This window comes from Pseudophryne corroboree, chromosome 5 (assembly GCF_028390025.1).
Source record: "Pseudophryne corroboree isolate aPseCor3 chromosome 5, aPseCor3.hap2, whole genome shotgun sequence".
Classification (NCBI taxonomy): Eukaryota; Metazoa; Chordata; class Amphibia; order Anura; family Myobatrachidae; genus Pseudophryne; species Pseudophryne corroboree.
This window is the reverse complement of record NC_086448.1, coordinates 415,969,766-415,988,101: the sequence shown is the minus strand read 5'-3', so window position 1 is coordinate 415,988,101 and position 18,336 is coordinate 415,969,766. Positions and strand designations below refer to the sequence as shown.

The 18,336-nt window shown below is 48.1% G+C and overlaps 1 protein-coding gene across 2 annotated transcripts in view; it reads left to right on the top strand.

The window, feature by feature from the left end:
• Nucleotides 1–18,336, top strand: part of LOC134927808 (uncharacterized) — a 510,851-nt gene that overhangs the window by 86,774 nt on the left and 405,741 nt on the right. For both annotated transcript variants that reach the window (XM_063922785.1, XM_063922784.1), the window contains exon 5: nucleotides 16,428–16,508. In XM_063922785.1, the coding sequence (XP_063778855.1) occupies nucleotides 16,428–16,508 (81 nt within the window). The remainder of the gene's footprint in view (nucleotides 1–16,427; nucleotides 16,509–18,336) is intronic.

Genomic DNA, 18,336 nt, shown 5'->3' with positions numbered 1-18,336 from the left:
TCCTCAGAGCGGACCCTGCAGCGTTCCAGCGCCATTTTCCTGCATGCTGTAGCTGAAGGAAGATCCTGGTCCCTCCACAGCAGCTCCAGTTTACTGTAATACGGTACCAGGGGGTTGTAGAAGGGAGGGGAGGCTGATTGTTTGACTGTGTTTCCTATTAAGGAGCACAAGTCAGCGCTGATGAGGGGGATTCTCCTTGTCCTAAGCACTGGTGTGGGTTGGCTCCAATCTCTGTCTCTCTCTTGCCATTCTTGGGGGGAAACTGTCTTACCCCATCCTGTGTGTTTGGTGGTCACCAGCAGCAATGTCCGGGGATACAGTGTCATATGCTGCAGAGGATTTATCCTCACAGGATGATCCCATTCCATGTAATCAGGTTAGCACTGGTTTGGCACAGATTCCAGCAAGGGAACCAGAGTGGTTTTCCTCTATCAAGACTTGAATTTCTCAGATATGACAGGGTTAGCAATAATGAGTCTGCAACCCAGGTATTGCAGTCCTCTATGGCTGTATGGCCCTTGTCTGGTACCTAGGGTCACCCCACTATATTCCCCCACAAACGTGCGCTTTTGCAGGTAACACAAGACGACACGGATACCGATTCTGACACTACGGATGGTGATGGGGATGTTTTTTGCGGGGGTCCGGATCTCTTGCAAGGGGGGTACAGTTGTTGATAGAGGCTATCAGGTATGTGTTAAATATTAATGATACCACACCTGAGCAGGTTGAGGAGGCTTTCTTCACTGAAAACAAGAAAGCCTCGCTAACCTTCCCTGCATCAAGAGCTGAATGCTATATTTGAAAAGGCCTGGGTGAATCCTGAGAAGAAGTTTCAGATTCCTAAGAGGATTCTGGTAGCGTTTCCTTTCCCGGAGGAGGATAGGAAAAAGTGGGAAAACCCGCCAATTGTTGACGCATCTGAATCCAGACTCTCCTGGAAGGTGGTTTTACCGGTGCTGGGATCTACCGCCTTAAAGGAGTCGGCAGATAGGAAAATTGATAATACTCTGAAATCAGTGTACACTGCTTCGGGGACCATATTACTGGATAAGGATGACGTTGCATTGTACTTGCGCAGCATTCACGATTCTGCAGGTTTTATGGTTGAATCCATGAAGTTCCGTGGCTGCAGGAATTTCTTCCATGTCTGTTTCAGCTCGTTGGGGACCATGGCTCCGCCAGTGGTCGTCCGACACGGAATCCAGAAGGAGCGTGGAGTCGCTGTCCTATACAGGCCAGGCTCTCTTTGGGGAATGATGAATTGGATATGGTCAGCGCACTCAGATGTGAGGATGTGTGTGAAGATTTGAAGGCTGAGAGGAGGGGAAGCCCTAGACGCGTCGATATCTACTGCTACAGCGTGTAAGTCTCTGTATCTTCCCTCAGCAACACCTGCTCCGAAGAGATCCTTCTTCTCAGCTACGCAGCAGTCCTTTCGGGCCAACAAGTCCTGAAAGGCTGGGTATCGTCCGGCCTGGATCCCGGGGTAATAGCTGTTGTGTCTCAGGGATACAGGGTGGAACTTCAAAGTCTACCTCCTCACCGTTATTCCTGGTCGGGCTTACCAACTCTGTTTGAGGACGACACTGTGCTTCAGGACGCTGTCCAAAGGCTGGTGGAGGCACAGGTTATTGTGTCGGTTCCACCGCACATGCTGACGAAAGGTTACTATTTGAACCTTTTCGTGGTACCGAAACCGGATGGTTCGGTCAGGCCCATTCTGAAGCTAAAATCATTGAACCCCTTTTTAAAAGAGTTCAAGTTCAAGATGGAGTCTCTCAGGGCGGTGATATCTGGTCTGGAAGAGGGGGAATTCCTGGTGTCATTGGATATCAAGGATGCGTACCTTCACATTCCGATCTGGTTGCCGTATCAGGCTTATCTCCGCTTCGCATTGCTGGACTGTAATTTTCAGTTCCAGGCCCTGCCATTTGGCCTCTACACAGCACCGAGGGTGTTTACCAAGGTGATGGCAGAAATTATGATGCTACTCCGCATGCAGGGTGGAAACATCATTCCTTATCTGGACGATCTCCTGATCAAGGCGTCATCCAGGGAGAGGTTGTTGCGGTCCATCGCGCTCACGACACAGCTGCTCAGGAAGCACGGTTGAATCCTGAACCTTCCGAAGTCTCATCTGGAGCCGACAAGGCGGCTGTCATTCCTGGAAATGATCCTCAACCCGGAAGTGCAGAGGGTATTTCTCCCGGCAGAGAAAGCGTTGGTGATTCAAACAATGGTCCGGGATGTCCTACGGCCTACCCGGGTATCTTTTCATCAATGCATACGCCTTTTGGGGAAGATGGGTGCCGCCTACGAGGCTCTGCAGTACGGCAGGTTTCATGCTCGACCTTTTCAACTGGACCTCTTGGACCAGTGGTCGGGATCTCACCTACACATGCACAAGAGGATACGCCTGTCTCCAAAAGCCTGGCTGCAACTTCCACACTTTCTGTAAGGGCGAAGGTTTGGAATTCAAGACTGGATCCTTCTGACCACAGATGCAAGTCTAAGAGGTTGGGGAGCGATCGCTCTGGGGGAAACCTTTCAAGGACGATGGTCGGATCAAGAGTCACTTCTCCAAATAAACATCCTGGAACTCAGGGCCGTTTGCAACGCCCTTCTGCAAGCAGCACACCTTCTACAGGATCGGGCTGTTCAGGTGCAGTCGGACAATGTGACCACAGTAGCCTACATAAACCGACAAAGCTGAACGAAGAGCAGAGCTGCCATGGCAGAGGTGTCAAAAATCCTCATCTAGGCAGAAAGGCACGCAATGGCGATGTCGGCGATCTTCATTCCAGGAGTAGACAACTGGGAATCAGACTTCTTCAGCAGACACGATCTCCATCCAGGGGAGTGAGGCCTCCATCCATAGGTGTTCGAGGAAGTAACCGGTTGGTGGGGGGTCCCTCACATAGACATGATGGCCTCCTGCCTCAACAAGAAGCTACGGAGGTACTGTTCCAGGTCAAGAGACCCACAGGCAGTGGCTGTGGACGCACTGGTAACACCTTGGGTGTTCAAGTCAGTATGTGTGTTCCCTCCACAACCTCTGATACTAAAGGTTCTTCAACTCGTGAGAAGAACAAAGGTTCTGGCAATCCTCATTGCTCCGGATTGGCCAAGGAGGGCTTGGTACGCAGATCTGCTGGATCTTCTACTGGAAGATCCGCGGCCTTTGCCTCTTCGGGAGGATCTGCTTCTGCAGGGGCCGTTTGCTTATCAAGACTTACCGCGGCTTCGTTTGACGGCATGGCGGTTGAACGTGAGATCTTAGATCTCGCGGAAGGATATCCGGAGTAAAGTTATTCCTACCCTGATACAGGCCAGGAAGGGGGTAACGTCCAAGCATTACCATCGCATTTGGAAGAAATATGTCTCTTGGTGTGAGGCCAAGAAGTTCCCGGTGGTGGAGTTTCAACTGGGACGTTTCTCCTTTTCCTCCAAGCAGGGTGGATATGGGACTAAGACTGGGCTCCATCAAGGTCCTGATCTCTGCTTTGTCCATCTTCTTCCAAAAACAATTTGCTGTTCTTCCTGAGGGAAAATGGCTTGCAGAAGACTCTTGTGTGGCCGCACTCTTGTATTTATATAGTTATATGACAAATTATTAAAACTTTACTTTTATTAGATAATCATTGTAAAATGAATCCACACTCTCTTATTCCACCACAGTTAATTAATGGAACAGAAAACACTTCTATAAGTATAAAGATTAAAGAAATGAAAAATTAATATAAAAATTCATATAAAAATTGGAAATGTTCTGGTTAGTCTATCCTTATAGACTTATAGGGAGATGTAGACACTATGGTTCTGCACCCAAATCCTATCCAACCAGCACAAGCAGAGCTTGTTTTAATAGGACCTCAATGGGTCATGATTAACCGGACAGATATTGTCAAAGGTATGAATCTTAATAAATTACATATGCTTGGGGAGGTGTCTTCTATCGTGCCTCGTGGTTGTATATATCGGGCTTTAAGGATTTATCCTGGATATGGGAGAATAAAGCCACGGGGAACAAAGATGAAATTATGGGGGAAGGTGGAGGAGGGGGGAAGGGGGCAAAATGGAGGAAATAGACAAAGAAAAAGGGGGGAGAAGGAAAGGAAAATGGAAGGAAAAGTAAATACAAAATGTGGTGATCCTGCTGTTGGTATACGGTCGAGATAGGTCACCATTTACCACACCAGGTATTCTCTGGGGGTACCCCTCACAGATACTGACCCAGCACACCACCGTTTTGCTTCCAAGATCGGACGAGATCGGGCTCTGTCGGTGGGGTATGGTAGTAATTAATAGACACAAATTGGTCGACTCACCATGAGAGTGCACCTAGTAAGGATTCAAGAGGAAAGAGAGACAAGTTGCAGATCTGCTGTCTACGTTAGACACAGGGTTAACCTGTGAATCATAGATGAGTCTGCAGATATAGGAAAATATTAGAATACACAGGATCAAAGGTAGAGCTAAATCGGGTATATACCTAGGGCTTTATGCAGGCACTTGCCTTCAGATGTTATATTTAAAAACACACTCTAGCAATTCACAATGCTATATTATACTGAAAAACCATTTCATGGAGTGTGTGAAGATTCAATATTCTGACAATCTACCTTTATTACAAATCATTTACAGAGGTACACAGACAAAGGTAGGTGCTCTTTTGCACCAACTATTCCTACATGCAGGCACAAAGTCAATAGAGTCACAAAGCAGGGCTGTTTGTATTATAATGGACAGCCACTGTGAAAGGTTAGAACCAGAAACTGTTCGTGTCCCCGAACCCTGTTTTTACACAGGCATGGAGGTTGGATTTTGTATTTAGATACACCCTCCGGGAAACCATTCCATGGGGCGTGTGTGAAGATTCAGTATTCTGACATTCTACCTTCAATACAAATCTATTGCAGAAGCACACAGACACAATTGCACCACTGTTCCCACATGCAGGCATAGACAAATCACAATGCAGGGCTATTTGTATTAGGATGGGCAGCCACTAAAGGACGGGATGTGTCCAGAAAAATATATCGGTGTCCCTGAAACCTGTCGATTTCATAGGGATTTTAATTTAAGATGCCCTGTGCAGTTAAGTAATACTGTTGTCTACAGATTATTACATGTATTACTGTTACTACAATTGGTGTGCCAATCTGGAAAATCAAAAAGATACCGGTCCCTCGGTCAGTTTGGGATTAGCAGGATCTGAGTGATACTCTTAGTGTCCCTGGTCCCAGATAGAAAGATAGACCCCTGTGCAGTTATGTAATACTGTTGTCTGCAGAGTATTACATGTATTACTGTTTACTACAATTGGTGTGCCAGTCTGGAAAATCAAAAGATACCGGTCCCTGCCCAGGTCCCTGGGTCAGTTTGGGGTTAGCAGGATCTGAGTGATACTCCTAGTGTCCCTGGTCCCAGATAAAAGGATGGAAAACGCGTTTCACCCGTCCTGCGGGCTTGTTCACTTCATTTGAGTGATGAGCCAGATTTAAATACCTGTTAGGTACCAAACAACCAATCACTGTTGTCTAATTGATTAGATAGATTGATTTCAGAGGCTCCACTGTGATCAGCGGAAGTAGGGCTGTATATCCGGTTGCTAAGCAACCCTGGTTATCGTGCAGTGGCCCTGGGGAAAGAGAATAAGTACTAACCCAGATTGGCTGTATTGCCTCGCATGTGCTGGCCGTTTACTGGATTTCCCCACCGCCGCTGATCTGTCGCCTGTCGGCCAGTGTACCGGTGTGAGGTCCGTGCCGTTGCCCTCACTACCCGGGCAGAAACGACACGTCACGTCCGGCCAGGGCAGAGACGGTCACGTCCGGCTGGAACCTATGCGTTCCGTTGCTAAGCAACCGATTGCTTTCTATGCCCTTCTATATTTGGGGGCGAATCCACACCTTACATTTCATTGTAAGGTACCCCGATCTCCCAGTCTGAGGGTTTGTTACCTGCTCCACAGTGGGTCTGGGAAATTGTTGGGGCTAATCAATATATCAGGCGAGACATGATCATATGGCGATGAGTATAGATAATGATTGTAATTGGGCCAATCAGTGAGTGTTTCCAGCCACCCGTACCCATAATATTGCCGAAATTATTATCAATGTCTCGGCTGTGTTGGAAATCTAGTGTCCGGTATTGGGTATCATATGTCTCAATACTGGACACTCGTATCTCAGAGGTAACCCAGGAGTAAGGGATGGTTGTTGCATGAATGCTATCAGGGGTCATTAATATGGAGTGGGCTAGGACGAGATAGGCCGGTGCGGGCAGCTGCACTCTCTATCCTAGGTGCTGCACCCTGTCATCCGGTAGTCATGATGGCATTGTATACGCCGTCCTCAGAGTGGCTGGCCAGAAACAGTCGCATGGTGTCCTATCGTGACACATTTGCGTCCTGTTGCTCAGCCACTGATCATTCTGGGTTTGGGGGTAATTGTTTAGGTTATCCCGCACCCGGGTATGTTTGCGTATACGTGCGGGATAATTGTACTTAGTACGTATTAGGATAATAAATTAGTCTGAGCCAATGTTAAATAAATCAATAATGAGTATGTTAAAACATTGGCTAGGGATATACCACAAAGTGCAACCAAGTTTAAATCTATAGGTTAAAGTCATGATATCAGGAAGAAAAAAAGGGAAAGGAGAGAGAAAAAAACCTGTCTCTTTGAGAGGATGCCTCTTATTGATGGATGGTCGGCTCATTCGTATTGTATCCAACTTTTTTATGGATTGATTAATCCCATATATAAATGGGTTGTGTGAGTAATAAATTCCCTTATAGGACAGTTAGTAGGAGAAATCATGTGTGGGTCAAGTGAACATACCAAATCCTCAAATTATGTGCTCATGATCAACCTAGTGATTATCAACCGGAAAATTACTTGGGAGACCCATGTGTGTAGCAAATGGTGAGTAAAACGAAAAAAAGGGGGTGGAATAAGAGTGTGGATTCATTTTACAATGATTATCTAATAAAAGTTAAGTTTTAATAATTAGTCGTATAACTATAGAAATACAAGAGTGCGCCCACACAAGAGTCTTCTGCAAGCCATTTTTTCTCTTAGTCCCTCCTGACTCTGGGTGCACCACCAGGTATAATCATCAGGAATTATTCCTATATACCGATATAATTCTGGTACCTTACGATATTGTTTGAACCTGACTGGTGCAGAATCACATCATCTTCTTTTGATGTTCTTCCTGAGGGTCAGACCTTTTTGAAAGGGGTTCTGCACATCCAGCCTCCCTTTGTGGCGCCTAGGGCTACATGGGATCTTGATGTGGTGCTGCAGTTCCTACAATCTGCTTGGTTTGAGCCTCTACAGGAGGCTGATCTCAAGTTTCTCACGTGGAAGGCGGTCACCTTGTTGGCCTTGGCTTCTGCACGACGCGTGTCGGAATTGGGGGCTTTATCTTGTAAAAGCACCTATCTGATCTTCCATGAGGACAGGGCTGAATTTAGGACTTGTCCACAGTTCCTACCTAAGGTTGTGTCGGCTTTCCACACCAACCAACCAATTGTGGTGCCAGTGGCTACTGACTCAATTCCTTCAAAGGCCTTGGATGTAGTGAGGACTTTGAAGATTTATGTGAAGAGGACGGCTCGTCACAGGAAAAGTGACTCCTTGTTTGTCATGTATGATCCAAAGAAAATTGGATGTCCTGCTTCTAAGCAGTCGATTTCACGCTGGATCAGGTTCACTATCCAGCATGCTTATTCACGGCAGGATTGCCGTGTCCGAAATCCGTAAAGGCCCACTCTACTCGTAAGGTGGGCTCTTCCTGGGCGGCTGCCCAGGGTGTCTCGGTGATACAACTCTGCCGAGCAGCTACTTGGTCTGGGTCGAACACGTTTGCCAAGTTTTACAAGTTCGATACTTTGGCCTCTGCTGACCTCCAGTTTGGTCAAGCAGTGTTGCAGGAGCCTCCGCGCTCTCCCTCCCGTACTGGGAGCTTTGGTACATCCCCATGGTTCTAATATGGACCCCAGCATCCTCTAGGACGTAAGAGAAAATAGGATTTTAATTACCTGAAACGGTAAATCGTTTTCTCGTAGTCCATAGAGGATGCTGGACGCCCGCCGAGCGCTTTGTTTTCCTGCATTGGTTATGGTTCAGTGTTACCTGGTTCCTAGGTAAGTTCTGCGTTATTTAATGTTTCAGCTGTTGCTGAGTTGTTCTGGCATGTTAGCCGGATTTTCATGTTTGTGTGAGCTGGTATGAATCTCGCCACTATCTGTGTAATTCCTTCTCTCGAAGTATGTCGTCTCCTGGGGCACAGTTTCTAGACTGAGTCTGGTAGGAGGGGCATGAAGGGAGGAGCCAGCCCACACTCTTAAACTCTTAAAGTGCCAATGGCTCCTGGTGGACCCATCTACACCCCATGGTACTAATATGGACCCCAGCATCCTCTACGGACTACGAGAAAAGGATTTACCGTTTCAGGTAATTAAAATCCTATTTTTACTGTGTATTTAAGTCACCTCATACCGCATTTATTCTGTTTTGTGTCACATAGATCAAGGAGTTATTTGTAGTAATTGTATTTGTCTGGCTTTATTGCACTGACACGCTCTGCGGCTACATTCTCTGTGATGTCTGCCACAAAGGGCGGGAAATCCGCAGATGCTCCTGCATCCTGCAGTGCTTGCACCAAGGATTCACCTGAAGGGGAAGTTTTGACTGATGGTCTCTGTACTTGGTGCCATACATCTCCCATTCAGCCCACTGCTCTGGTAGCCAATCAGGAGCCACCTTGGGCGTCTTTTTCAACTATGCTTTATACACACCTTACGCCCCTTATGGGACCTCCTGTGCCATTACAGCCACATGTTGTCCTTGTGGTAAATCCGCCATGGGCAGATACGCTCTCTCTCCAGATTCAGCAATTGAATCAATCTTTGTTTAGTCAAAAATATACCTTACGTCCTTCTGGGGCCAAGGGGTCATCTAAGCGGGCCGCTTCCTTCTCACAATCTACTAATATCTCAGATGTTACTTCTGATGAGGATGGGAAATTTACTGACCCGTCAGACACTGATACAGTTGCTTCTGACGAGGAACCTGCAACTAGGTTGATGTACCTGACTTAGTGGAGGCTATTAAGCTGATTCTACAAATCGATGATGATGTAGATGCCACTAGTATGTCTAAAAAACCTGATAAATGTAAACGTGAGAAGGTAACTAAAGTAGTCTTGCTGCATTCTGACCACTTAGTTGATATACGTCAGGCCCCCATGTCTACTCCAGGAAATAAATTTTCCCTGCCTAAAGAGATGCTAGCTTGTTATCCTTTCCCTGCTGAGTTGTTTAACAAGTGGGAAAATCACCGCTGGTGGATTCCCATGTCACCCGACTTGTGGTGTCATTTACTCTGCCTGTCACCACTGTCACTTCATTGAAGGAACCGACAGATAAGTGCGTGGAGGGATGCCTGAAGTCTATTTACTCCCTTATGGGTAAGGTACATAGACCCACTATAGCAGCCTCCTGGACCGCAAAAGGTATCGAAGCATGGGTTCAGGCTCTAGAGGAAGCGCTGCCTCAGTATATCTGATACTGCCAGACTGTATCTGTCTTATATTGCCACAGCCTCCCATTATATGCAGAAGGCGTCCTCCGAGGCAGGTGTGATGGTGGCTAAGGCGTTGACTATATCCATCCTGGCTCGCCGTATTCTGTGGTTGAGGTCATGTAAGGTGTATCTGGACTCCAAGAAGACTTGGGAGGTACTCCCTTTTAAGGGCGACATACTGTTTGGGGAAGATCTTAATAAGATTGTGACTAATTTAGCCGCTGCTAAGACTACTTTCCTCCCAAATAGTAATCCTTCTGCACCGAAGGCAAAGAGTACTGCTTTTTGTTCCTTTCAGCCTCCAGGGAAAGCGAAGGGTCATGCAAACCCGAGACAGGCTTGTGCTTCCAAAACCACTAATCCCAAACCAAAACAGTCCTGGGCTGCCCGTCCGCCTGCTTTCAAACAAGCCTGCTGCATGATGGGGCGGGCCTCCCCCTGGGGGATCCCAGGGTGGGAGGCCGACTTCTGAAATTTGCCCAGGTCTGGTTAAGGACCACTTCAGACGCCTGTGTTTGAGAAGTTGTCTCTCACGGGTACATAGTTTCTTTCAATAAACGTTTTCCTCGCCAGTTCTGCACAATGATTATTCCTTCGGATCCATTGAAAGCGCAAGTTGTACACCTGGTTGTGCTATCAGTGCCGGTACCTCTGTCCCAGAAAGGCATGGGATACTATTCAACCCTGTTTCTAGTCCCGAAACCCAATGGGTCTTTCCGGCCTATACTCAACCTCAAATCACTGAACAAGTTTGAGTGTGTCCTAATTCTGTGTGCAAACTTTGTGCTCCATTGTACTTTCCATGGAACCCGAAGACCATATGGTATCCCTGGACATACAGGATGCTTACCTGCATATACCTATTGCCATATCGCATCAGCAATATCTACGGTATGCAATTGGCAACCTACACTATCTATATTCTGCCATTTGGACTGGCCACGGCCCCTCGGATCTTAACAAAAGGCATGGCCGTGATGATGGCCCTTCGCCATCAGGGAATCAGGATTTTGCCTTAACTGGACGACTTGCTAATCCTGGCGACCTCCAAAAATGTTCAGTCAACTAGAGCTGACTGTCCAATTCCTACAAGCTCACGGGTGGCTCATCAACTGGAAGAAATCCTCGCTGGTTCCTGCTCAGAACATGGTGCACCTGGGGGCACGGCTGGACAAAGACTGTTTCTGTCTCCAGAGAAAGTCCTGAAACTTCAGGACAGGAATAGATACTACTTTTCTCGCCCAAGAGTGTCGATACACTCGGTGATGCAAGTACTAGGCTTCATGGTGTCTGCTTTTGACATGATAGAGTATGCTCAATTTCCTTCCCGCCCTCTACAGGGGTTAATCCTTGCCAAGTGGGATGGCTTGCCTCATCGGATCAGGTCTCAAATGATCTCCTTGACTCCGGAGCTTTGTCTGTCACTGAGCTGGTGGCTACAGGACCACCAGTTGAGCAAGGGCCGTCCCTTCTGGATCCCCAACTGGGTACTACTGACTACGGACGCCAGTGTTCGGGTTGGGGCCTGGTGCTAGAGCAACACTCTCTTCAGGGTCGGTGGACCAAGGAGGAATCTCTCCTCCCAATAAACATTTTGGAATTGCGGGCAGTGTTCAGTGCTTTGACTCTTGCCCTGCCTCTGATAAAGAACAGGCCTGTTCAAGTACAATCAGACAGCGGTACCACGGTGGCATACATAAATCGTCAAGGCGGCACTCAAAGCGCGCATGGCAATGATGGAAGTGTCAAAAATCCTTCGTTGGGCGGAACGCCATCTGCCAGTGTTATTGGCAGTGTTCATTCCCGAAGTCCTCAACTGCGAAGCGGACTTCCTCAGTCGTCAGGACGTCCACGCCGGAGAGTGGAGTCTTCATCAGGAAGTATTTAAACTCTTAGTGGACAAGTGGGGTCTCCCAGATGTGGACCTGATGGCGTCTCGACACAATCACAAAGTTCCGGTCTTCGGATCAAGAACAAGAGATCCTCAAGCAGCGTTCATGGACACACTGGCAATTCCATAGAACTTTCGGTTGCCATATGTGTTCCCTCCAGTGTCGCTCCTGCCCAGGGTACTACGGAAGTTCAAGCTAGAAAGGAAGAATACTACTTCTAGTAGCTCCAGCGTGACCCAGACGGCATTGGTTCTCAGACCTGCAGGGTCTATCGATAGAGCGTCCTCTTCTACTTCCTCAATGCCAATACCTCCTCGTTCAGGGCCCTTGTGTCTACCCGGACCTGACCAGGCTGGCTTTGGCTGCGTGGCTCTTGAAGCTTCACTTCTGAGGGCCAAAGGATTCTCGGAGGCGGTTATCCAAACTATGGTGAAGGCCCGCAAACCGGCTTCTGCTCGGATTTATTATAGGGTCTGGAATTTTTACTTCACCTGGTGTGCTGCAAAGAATTCCAATGCATACGTATTCAGGACTTTCAGACTTTTGGCTTTTCTGCAACTAGGCCTAGACATAGGCCTTCGTCTGGCCTCCCTCAAGGTTCATATATCTGCCTTGTTTATGGGGTTTCAGAGGAAATTGCGTCTATTCTTGGCGTTCATACTTTCACCCAGGGTGTTTTTACGGATTCAGCCTCCCTATGTCCCTCCTGTGGCTCCATGGGATCTGTCTGTTGTCTTGAATGCCCTGCAGGAGTGTCCATTTGAGCCTCTTGAGTCTGTGGACTTTAAATGCCTTTACGCTTAAGGTCGTGTTTCTTCTGGCTATTGCCTCTGCAAGAAGGCTGACTGACTTAGGCGCTTTGTCCTGCCGTCCAGCCTTTCTGATTATTCACTGTGACCAGGCAGTTATTAGAACTCGCCCTAGTTATCTACCTAAGGTGGTGTAATTTTTCCATCTTAACCAAGAGCTTGGGGTTCTGGCTTTAATCTCTTCAGGTTTGTCCTCCAAAGAGCGGTCTTTGAATGCCTCTCTCAGGAGCTCCGATACCCTTTTTGTGTACTTTTTGGTTTTCACAAACGTGACTGGCCTGCGAGTGAGCAAACATTGGCCAGATGGATTAGAATGGTGATTACACAAGCATATGCACAGGCAGGTCTTCCAGCTCCTGCTGCTATTAAAGCCCATTCTACTTGGTCTGTCGGACCTTCTTGGGTGGCCCGCCGAGGCGCGTCCGCTGAATGATTGTGCAAGGCGGCTACGTGGTCCTCGGTGAACATGTTCATTAGGTTCTATGCCTTTGTTACTTCCGCATCCCAGGATACTTCCTTTGGACGCTGGGTTCTTGTGCCCGCTGTGGTGCATCCCCTCCCATGGGGAACTGCTTTAGGACATCCCAGATGTATTCCCTGTGGAACACCGTGTACCCCGCTGCAGAAAAGGAGATTTATGATAGACTTACCATAGTTAAATCTCTTCTTGCGAGGTACACTGGGTTCCACAGGGTGCTCACCCTGACGCACTTAGCTTCTTTGGGTTTGTATGGCATTTGCCGCTGGTCCCTTCTCCTGTCGTGAGAACGTAGTTCTATGTGACTAACATCTGCCTTCTCTTTTACCTGCTACTGCATTGGATTGGTTAACAAATCTGAGCTCCAGTGCCCGGAGGCGGGGTTATAGAGGAAGCCCCGCAATGCATCCTAGGAACAGTCAAAGCTTTAGCCTGTTGGTGCCTCTGGATCAAGATCCAACTCTACACCCCGATGTATTCCTTGTGGAACCCAGTATACCTCGCAGAAAGAGATTTAACTATTGTCAGTCTACCATAAATCTAATTTTTTGACTGTGTAATTAAATGGATACAGTGGCCATCTTAAGGAACAGCCCACTTACATAGCTCTTCTACTCCGCATCTGCTTTCGTATCTGCGTGGAGGTAGTGATGAGATGCATTAGTGTGTCGTGTTTTCGGTGGGCTCTTCCCTGTATATGCCCTGGCTTTTGTAGTTTCTTCTTGGGTTTTTCAACTGCAGCTGTCCTTCCCTTTTCTTCCTTCATTTCTTTTGTCTGGAAAGGTAAGTATGTTCAGTGCTAAATCTGGAGGAGCATCAGTTTCAAAAATGTTTGTCTGCTCCAGATGTTCTTACAAATTGTCTTGTGCCCAGTGTATGGTGGATGCATGTGATGCAGCTGGCTTGTGGCTGCAGCCACCAGCCTGGGTCTAGTCTCTGGCAAAGGCTGTTGAAGAGCTGACACAGCTTGTCACACACTATGAAGCAGGGGTTTTCCCTCGTCTATTTCCCCCATGGGAGCCACAGGAAGTGACCTTGCTCCTCCATGTGTCGCCTACCAGTGCCCTATGGCTGCAACAGATCATTTTTGCTTTGCATAATTAGTTCAGGGTCATCTTCGGGAGTCCTATTCTTTGGATAGGATTATTATTACTGACATCAACACTTCTAGACCACAAAAGCAATAGTTTCCAGGGGTTACCAAGACTTTTGTAGAGTTTGACTTATGCCCCGTACACACTGTGAGAGATGTGTGCTGAGAGATCAATCAGTAACTGCTCAGCACACATCTCTCCCCCCGCTCAGCACAGTGCGACGTGTGCTGAGCGAGTGGGGTGGATGGGGTGTGATGGCGCCTAGGGAGGCCAATCCCGGGATCGGCGGGATCCCGGGATTTGGGCCCAAAAATGCCGGGATTTGAATCCCGGGATGGGAGCCTCCAATCCCGGGATTCACGGGATTACAGTGCGCATGCGCAGTTTTGCCGGACAGCGCTGAGCACTATAGCTCAGCGCTGCCCGGCTGTCAGCTAAGGTAGTGATAGTACTTACTACTTGCGGGCACCAGCTAAGGACACATGTACTGACCGCGCTGGCGGCATTTCAAACGTAGCGCCGACCGCCAGCCAATCAGAGCTGGCAGACACCGGCAGCCAATCAGGGAAGCGGCAGCAGCCGCGGCCCCTGATTGGCTGCCGGACTGCCAGTTCTGACTGGCTGGCGGCCGGCGCTACGTTTGAAATGCTGCCAGCGCGGTCAGTAGTAGTACGTGTGTCCTTAGCTGGTGCCCGCAAGTAGTAAGTACTATCACTACCTACACCCACACTCTCTGCTCCTGACATCCTCCCTCTGCTCGATACACCCACTCTCCCGCTGCTCCCTACTCCCACTGCTCCATACTCGCACTCTCCCGCTGCTCCATACTCCCGCTGCTCCATACTCCCACTCTCCCGCTGCTCCATACTCCCACTCTCCCGCTGCTCCCTACTCTCACTCTCCCGCTGCTCCCTACACCCACCCTCCCTTCCAGTTCCTTATATGCTCCCTGCACCCACCCTCCTTTGCTCCCTACATCCACCCTGCCTTGCTGCCCTCCACATATACTTTCCCTGCTCCTTACACTGCTCCCTACACTGATCCCTACTGCAATCCCGGGATCCCGGGAATCCTGGGATTGAGCATTTTTCAATCCCGAATCCCGGGATTGAAAAAATGCCCCGGGATTGGCCTCCCTAATGGCGCCCTGATTTCACCCAGCGGTGAAATGAGCGACCTGCTAGATGGTGCCTACATGCAGGCCAATCTAGCACCAGCGACGATGACGTGCGGGGCCACACATCGCTATCGCTGTAGGGGAAACGCAAAGGAGGAAGCAGTGGTCACAGAAGGCTTTCCTAGTGTACTGGTGAGGATTCTAATAGGAATGTGGGAGTGAATATTCTGGGGTCTGCAAACACTAGAGTTCTGAGACTATGAGGAATTGGACATTTTGCTGTTTAAAATGAAAGAAATGGATGGTTTCTCTATCCTATTACACTGAACTGGGGAGGATATGCTTAACGAAATGTGTGCAAACCTGATCACATGTTTCAAGTATCCCTCAGGTTACAGTCCCCTCCCCCCCCCCCCCCCCCCCTCCCTTTCTATTCCCTCGCCTTTCCATCCATCTGCCCTCTATACCCCCTACTTTACTCTGTCCCTGTCTTTACCGGATTCCATAGTGTCTCCCTCTTTCATCTTTGTTCCCCCTTCTCTCACAATCTATCCCCTTAGGTCTGTCTCTGTCATTTTTCAGCGCACAGTGAAAATATTGATTTTCTTGATCAGTTACCCTATACCGGAGGGTCCTAGGTTTCTTTCTTTTCATTCCTAACAGACAACCATGGAATCATATCTCCAGGGGTCAGTACTCTGTCCTCCTCTGAAGGCTGCAAAGATGTAATCAGGCTTGGGCTGCCAGGTGTCTAGCTCCCAAGCTTTCTGTCAAGCACTTTGTATGACAGGTTGGCTGTCTGCCTAGTTTCTCCTGTGGTGGCGGCCTCTTATTTTTCAGGACTAGTGCTTTGACTCGCAACAGAACCTGGGGGTGATAGACATTGTAAGTCCAGGACTCACCATAGACCTCCTAAAGTCTTTTGTTTTTTCACCAGTGGTGTTCCTGGAGACAAATAAAACATTTTGCCCTAAGGAAAGCAAAGCCTTCCTAAAGGGGGGTACTCACGGAGCGATATTCTAAGCAATCTGACTAGATTGCTTAGAATTTGAGCATTATCGCTCTGTGTGTACCCCCTATCGCTGCTGCTAGATTGGCCTGCCGTGCAGACCAATCTAGCGGGTCGCTCATTTCACCCGCTGGGTGAAATGAGCGCCCCCCTACCCCGTCTACCCACACACGCTCAGCACAGATTGCACTGTGCTGAGCGGCGGGAGAGATGTGTGCTGAGCGGTTCGCTCAGCACACATCTCTCCTGCATCGGCCCGTTTATATGGGCCTTTATCCTTCTTTCAGCAAGAGTAGTTGTGTCAGTCTCAGAACTCATTCATAACTTCTCTTGAAAGCAGCTGAGTAGAATAATTTCTAATTAATATTTACCATATCTTTTGACTGTTTTGAGTGTCATTTATAGCTCTGTATGTAATATTTTGTTTAGGTAATGAACAGACTCCAACAAAGCCTGCTGAATCCTTAGAGGATCAATTAAATGCATGTAAAGACACTGAGCCTGCAGTAGGTAAGCAGATTAAGTATAAACAGTTTTTAAATGGACAGTTTCATTAAAGATGTCTTTGTAGCCGCATAAGTTTTAAAAAATAGACCCTGCATTCTGCACCCTGAATTTGATTACTTTGTGATGCAGAATCGAAGGTCTATCTGTGAATGCTGTTGCTCATAAAAATAAGTGATTCATTGTAAGACTGATCATTTATTACTGTTGACCATTATATTGGTAGCACAGTTCATGATACGAGCTGGATAAAATTAGCATGCGGAGGGTCATACCTATTCTCAATAGCTTTATTAAATATTGTACTACCTTTATGCCAGTCTTTAATGCAGCTGAAGTTCTAATCGGAAAGAAATCCGAGAAATCACTTCACTTCTTATTTTATTTTTATTTCTCTTACGTCCTAGAGGATGCTGGGCAACTCCGTAAGGACCATGGGGAATAGACGGGCTCCGCAGGAGACATGGGCACTAAAAAGAACTAGATATGGGTGTGCAATGGCTCCTCCCTCTATGCCCCTCCTCCAGACCTCAGTTTGATACTGTGCCCAGAGGAGACTGGGTACATTACAGGGAGCTCTCCTGAGTTTCCTGAAATAAAGTATTTTAGTTAGGTTTTTTATTTTCAGGGAGCCTGCTGGCAACAGGCTCCCTGCATCGAGGGACTGAGGAGAGAGAAGCAGACCTACTTAAATGCTAGGCTCTGCTTCTTAGGCTACTGGACACCATTAGCTCCAGAGGGAGTCGGAACGCAGGTCTCTCCTAGCTGTTCGTCCCGTAGCCGCGCCGCCGTCCTCCTCACAGAGCCGGAAGATAGAGAAGCCGGGTGAGTATAAGAAGATAGAAGACTTCAGAGGCGGCAGAAGACTTCAGATCTTCACTGAGGTAACGCACAGCGGTAACGCTGCGCGCCATTGCTCCCACACAAAACACACACGGCAGGCACTGTAAGGGTGCAGGGGGGGCGCCCTGGGCAGCAATTTACACCTCTTGGACTGGTAAAACTATATATATATATTGGCTCTGTGGGCTGTATATGGTTATCCCCCACCAGTTTTTGAACGGATTCGAGCAGGACCGAAGCCCACCGCTGATGGGGCGGAGCTTGATCCTCAGCACTCACCAGCGCCATTTTTCTCCACAGCACACGCTGAGAAGCTGGCTCCCGGACTTTCCCCTGCTGAACACGGTGACAGAGGGCTTTAAAGAAGGGGGGGGGGGGGCACATCATTTGGCTCAATCAAGATTTATATATATATAACCATGTATATCGGCACTCGAAAAAAAGACACAAATACCTTTGTGATCCAGTCCTATCATGGGGTAGCCATGATTAGATCGTTCCAAGAAGAGGGACGGCACTCATAGGATTTTGCAACAAACATATTGTATTCCAATAAAAGAAAGTTCCAGAGATTACATCTACGTTTCGGTGTAGAACACCATCATCAGGATGTACAGAAATCACATACACGAACAATGGTGAACATACATATAACAGCAACTTACCACCCTTATAAAGACCAGTAAATGACAATATTACTAACACCTGTGCCGCCGCGCCAGCCCGCCAGCATAGCGGGAAGCATGCCAAAAAAGTCCTCCTCATGCACGCCCAGGCGTCCCGCCGCCGTCATGACAACGGTAGCGGTTACCATGGAAGCCCAAGACGCAGCCGCGTCATGGACAGCATCAACACTGCTCAGGGTTCTATTAAATTCACCTACAGAACAAGCTACCAGGAAATTGAATTTCTGGATGTCAAACTGACCAACCAGGAGGGTCATTTGGTGACATCAGTTTACTCCAAACCCACAGACCGTAACACCCTGCTC